This window comes from Anas acuta, chromosome 16 (assembly GCF_963932015.1).
Source record: "Anas acuta chromosome 16, bAnaAcu1.1, whole genome shotgun sequence".
Taxonomy (NCBI): domain Eukaryota; kingdom Metazoa; phylum Chordata; class Aves; order Anseriformes; family Anatidae; genus Anas; species Anas acuta.
In genome coordinates, this window is record NC_088994.1 from 14,052,999 (window position 1) to 14,059,072 (window position 6,074).

The 6,074-nt window shown below is 40.8% G+C and overlaps 1 protein-coding gene across 1 annotated transcript in view; it reads right to left on the reverse strand.

The window, feature by feature from the left end:
* Positions 1-929, reverse strand: part of LOC137865674 (death-inducer obliterator 1-like) — a 47,047-nt gene extending 46,118 nt beyond the window's left edge. The window contains exon 1 of the mRNA XM_068700935.1: positions 908-929. Coding sequence (XP_068557036.1) covers positions 908-929 — 22 coding nt within the window. The remainder of the gene's footprint in view (positions 1-907) is intronic.
* Positions 930-6,074: the final 5,145 nt, after the last annotated feature.

Genomic DNA, 6,074 nt, shown 5'->3' on the forward strand with positions numbered 1-6,074 from the left:
GGCAACACAACCCATATCTCACATTTAAGCAGAAATCCTCGCTCCAAACTTTCTACTTTAAGGAGCAAGCAAAGAGAGTCAAGTTAAACAACAAATCAATTGCTTAAAATTTTAAATATACGTTCAAGCCATTTGGTTACTACTATGAGTATCACACTGTCACTATAAACTGTCAGATCTTCTCATTTACTTTCCAGTTAAACTCTAGATTTGATACTATAATATTTAATAATTAAATATTAAAACCATTGCTCAAACTGCGGCTATTTAATTCCCACCAACTATTCCATTCACAATATCCAAAACTGCCATTTAATGTTTTTTCTAACATCAATATATTGACAATACACATAACGCACAAGAAAATTTACAAATTACAAGCGAAGACTCCATATACTGAAGTTATAATTGCACAGGACTTTAAAAACAAGCATTTCTGTAGGTTGCATTTCACCTGTCCACATTTTGGCACTGACGGGAACAATTCAGCAAAACGTAATAAGCCAAAACACACTCTCCATCCAGCAAACGTGATGTGCTCCACTTCAGTTTGCCAGAAGTCTCGTTTACAGGACATCAGAGTTACCGTGGGCAGAGTTACCGTGACACATTCGTTGTGACAGCAAAGGTTCCGAGGGAAACCAAGAAACAACTCCTGAGATGAAGTTGTTCTGATTAGAAAAGCTAAAGTTACTTCCCCAAAAGTCTTTTTTCTCCTCATAAATCTGCATTTGACTACTGACCAGTTTGTGATTTCTTTATTTTTTAATTATTATCTCATGTTTTTAATCAGAATTAGTCCCACAGCCCCATCTGCAGAGAGCTATGTGCTTCCCGGGAAGGATGCAGAAATTTAACTTTGATTCATTTCACCACGAACCAAATGGACCCTTTTGGTCTTCCATACCTGCTACAGTGAGAGCAGACATTATCAGGAAGGGTCTCACAACCGATTTTCCTCAGACTTGAGGGGGACAAAGGTAGGGAGCACCCTTCTGAAGCCCAGTTCAAGAAATCCTATAACAGCATACTGTTTGAACAGAAATACACCTCAGAAAGGGGAAGATTTGGATTACCTAAGAAACAATGTCACTACTCATTTCTGAGTGAAACAGCCTTCCCACCTTTGCCGGTCGTTAAATTCTGTTAGACGCTGAGCATTTGTAGTAGGCACCTCCAGCAGAACGCAAGCTTGGAACGAGCTGCACTACACTGCCTCTTACTGCCAGCATGTTTCACCACCAATACACAAGCTGGTGGTTAAGATGAACCATAAAACCGATGCTGTACCTGCATTTTCATAAGGCCAGGCAGAGAAGCAGGTGCTAAACGTTGCCTGGAATACAAAGTGAAGAGGAGGATGCAGAAGCACTAGCTATGTGGATCCACTGTGAGTGGATGCCTTGCTAAAGGTTTCTGAGTGAAAATTATCTGAAGTGTAAGATGAAACACACTACATTAAATCATTCCAAAGAGCGTGAAGATCTTACTAGAGATTAAACTTCTTGTTCACCCACTGCTCCCGTACTTTTCCCTAGGGACTGGTCTCAAGTACTGACAAACTGAACACAAACCCAGGGGGATGTTGAGCTGGACTCATACGGACTTCTCTTCTCTTTCTATTATCTCCCAAAGCCTACCCCACTAACCTTACACTATCCGTCAGGAGGCATTGAGCTATCCCAGGAAGGAGAACAGGGATCAGAAACTATCAGTGACATTTTCAGTTTGGTCTAATGAGGCACCTGGAACTTCATACACTGAGGTAAAAAGATGAACTACTTTGAATGAACAGTCTTGAAAAGCTAGAAGATGAATATCCAAAATATGTGTACAATAAGGTTGTGAGAATTTCTCTACTTCTGGTTCCTGGTTTATCTTCTGCCCAGACTTGTCTCTTCAGGCCGGTGGGACAGCGCACCTCTGTCTCACTACGGAGCGGCAGGACAGCACAGCTCAGGGTTCAAAATGACCACAGTACAATTCGGTCCTCGGTGCTATGATTTTAGTTCTTTTGGGTTGCAGCACAAGTACAAAACATGAAATACTAAGCTTACATTCCATACTTACAGTTTTATCATCTGTTCAAATTCGTTAACAAGCACGCTGATGGAACTAAGAACAGCAGTTAAGATATTGTGTATATAAAAAATATATCCGTGCCCCAAACCTTCCCGTGTTCTCCAACGGCTATATCATGGTAAAACTATATACATGTAAAATAAATAAATAAATGGCACTAGCACAAAGGTAGATTGAAGTTCCCAGGGTTGATAGGCAGCAGCATCAGTATGGGTTCAAGAAGAAAGATGCACAAGCATCCTTTATTCTGCCAGTTCACGTCATGGCTATTTTGAAATGTTTCTACAGTAGAGCACATAACTCAATGCTTCTTTAGACAACAGAAAATGAGCAGATATTTCAGCCTCATGGAAGTCTAACAGTCTCACAAACTGAAATACTACTTTATAATTACAACTGTCTACCTAACTACTTGCTGGCAGGGATTCTGCATGTAGTAAAAGATACCTACACTACATAGGCTATTCGGTGTTTCAGAACACCTGTGAAGTACTTTCTCAAATCTGCAGGACACCTCACTACATTTGAAGGATAGTGAAGTGGTGTGTGTGTTTTGACAAAGTATCGAAGGTACTTACATCCTACACATGTTAACAACCTCATCTTAAAAAAAAAAAAGAAAACACCCTCATATCCCATTTTGACTATGACAAAATGGATCGGCCCTGACAGATTTTTTTGGTTTACTGACAGGATTAGTGTTCTGCCAGACAATCCAGCTGCACCAACTCACGCTGTCCTTGCACAGCTCTTGTATCCAATGCACAGGAGGGCAGGAGCACACAGCCCAGCGCGGGGAAGGAGCAGGACTGCCTCTTCTGGCAGCAGCTCACCAGTCCCATTGCCTCAGCTGCAAGGCGAGCATGCCCCCCAGCTAGCACCATCTTCTGATGGGCGCTGTGGCTGGTGCGTGTTTGGAAAAGTTACCAGAAGTGAGTACTCTTTTCAGAGAGCAGTATGCCAACACAGGAGGGTCCCCGCCGCCCCTTCAGCCCACCCTAGCGCTGAGGGGACCGAAGGCTCCCCCCGGGCAGCTCCAACCCCGCAAGGCCTACCGAGGAGCCGCCGCCAACAGCCGCCCAACCGCCCCCCTGCCGGCGCCTGCGCCCTGAGGGCGGCTTCGCCAACCGCCATGAGGCGGCGGCTCGGCCCCTCGCCGTCCTGCCGGGCACCATCGGGCTCCGAGCCCCGCAGGGACGGGTGCTGAGCCCTCCTTGCTGGTCCCGGCTTCGAGGGCTGTGCGTTTTGTTTCAGTTTAGGCTGTGGAGAAAGCGGCGGGGTGGGCGCGGAGAGCGCGGTCCGTGAGGGAACGGCGAGGGGAAGGAAGGGGAGCGCTGAGGGGAGGAAGGGCTGCAAAGGTTTTAAGCCTATTGTTTGGTGGGTTTTTTTGCTTTTTTTTTCCGCGTCAAGCCTCCCCATTCGATGCGAATGGTGCAGGAATGCATCGCCTAACACGAGTCGGAGAACCTCAAAGCCTTCGCTGAGGGAACCGCAGCCGCAGAGCAGGCAGCAGAGCTCAGCTGCTGAGCACAACGAGGCTCGCTCATTTCGGCGGCTGTGTGGCCTCAGCCGCTCCCGGTGCCTAAAAATAAAGCCAAAATAAAAATAAAATTAAAAAAAAAAAAAAAAAAGCCGTATGGGAGCTCAGCGGCCCCGGCCGGGGCTACGCACACGGTCCCGGGGCTGCCTCAGCTGCCCACCCGCGCACCAGCCATCAGGAGGGGAAATCGTGGGAGGAAAAAAAGCCACGATGTTTTTAAATTAACACGTGTGTTTTGTTTCTTTGTCGCAGGGTGCTCTCTCCTCCCTTTCTGCCTTCCCCTCCCCTCCTCCCCCCGAGGAGCACGTCTCCGCAGCACTGGAGGCAGGAGCCTGCTACACGCAGGTACGGTGGAGGTAAACGCCTTGGGAATGCACCTGTGTGTAAAAACTTTTCTGACATAAACCGACTCAAAAAGAGCCCCTTTCCAGTCTTCTGGAGTTGTCAAGTGGTATTACCGCATCATGCCATGAAAATGAGCGAGGTGCATTTATGGTTCCTTAACGGTGAACAGATTCTCCAAACTAATCTGTGATAAAAGAGTGTTTCCTCTAAGGAAAAAGAAAACTTTCACCTATCTATTTCACAACAATGAAAGGTCTGGGAATCTAGTATTTCCACAGCTCAAAGCCAAAATAGATTACTTAGTTATTCATTTCTCCAGATCTTTTTGGTGTAAAATCTGAAAGTAACTCAAACAACAAAATCTTCAGAATAAATTAGGGCATGTGTTAGAACTGAGAGAAAAAGTCACAAGAACAGACTTTCACGTGTTTTTCAGAACACCTACAAGTAAGTATCAGTTGGGCGTGGTGGCATCCTGTAAAATATCTTTTGTTAAACAGATGGAAATGAAACCTGTGTGCCATCAGCCTCTTGTGGTGGCATGTTAAGTAGCAAAGCTAGTTAGAAAATAATACACATGTACAGATTTAAGAAATGGACAACGTTTCACTGTAGATGTTTATTCTACTTATAGTAACAAAAACCTGTGAAGTCCCATATTTTAATGTACAGTGATATATTTTGTCATATAAAATACAATTTACAGAAATTTCTATCAAGTAAACCTAAACAAACACACTTGCTTTTTGCATACTTTTATGTATATCTTTAAATTAAAAACATCTCATTAAGAAAAATCTTACACCATAGTAGATGTTTGCATTTAATACCGCCTCTTTGCATTTTAACATTTTGTCTACAGGTTCAGAATACAGACCAATATTACTAATAATTAAAATTACTAATAATTAATAACTAATAAAATTACTAAATAATTAATAATTAAAATTACTAATAATTAATAATTAATAAAATTACTAATAATTAATAATTAATATTACTAATAATTAATAATTAATAAAATTACTAAATAATTAATAATTAATATTACTAATAATTAATAATTAATATTACCAATCTTCTTTTCAAACTTCAAACTTTTACTTTCAAACAGTAAAATCTGTAGTGAGATACATGACATACTTGCTACTTGAAAGGTAGACTTCAAGATGGAAATGTTTATAGGAATCTCATTTTACACTTGCAAAACTATTTTATAAAAATATCAAAATACTTCTGCAGCTGTAATTTACATGGTCAAAATGTAAACCAGCAGGGTTTTCTTTATTTCATTCTTTAGAGTTACATACTTGAAGAATACATGAAAAGTAGCAGTATAATGTATTTCACAGTGAAAAATTACCCTCTTGAATCTCATTAAGTATTACCAATCTTCTTTTCAAACTTATGCAGTTTTATACCTTTTTCAGTGGACAGTCTTATATACACTACCAGCATAAGCAGGGTCTGACAATAGTGACACTTTTTTCTTTTTTTTTTTTTTTTTCCAGGAGCAAAACACTTTTAGAGTGGAAAGTACAGGAAAATGGAGACATTTCTTAAATTTCCAGCAAAGTTCTGCCAAAAGAAAACCCAAGAAATGTCCCACATAATTAATTTCAATCGAAGAAATAAATTCCATGGCCCATTTAATAAACTTATTTAATAAACTTCTTTTTCTTTCCTTTGGTATACCAATTCATTTGTAGTCTTAGCTCTTTGCCAATAGATGTCTGATTTTTTAATTTTTTTTGCTGGTTATAAAGGGGCTACTTTTATATACTCTTTAATTGCAGGTTTGTAAAAATGTGAAATTAAAAACCCCTCATCCACATGAAAAACTAGGTGTGGTTTGTTTCTTTGTTGTACACTTAACAGATGGATTTCAAAACACAAAATACCTGTATATAAAAAGGAAGATAGTGCACTTTAAGCTTTTAACATTCCATTTTCAAATCCTCCGTCCAATAATCAGTAACACTGTTCTTCTGCAGCCTTCTCCTAAATACGCATGACCCTTCCATTGTAAAATAAACAAGATAGCAATATTTGACTCCTTTTTTAAAGCGTGTGCTGTAGGAACAACTTTGACACGAAAATATCACAT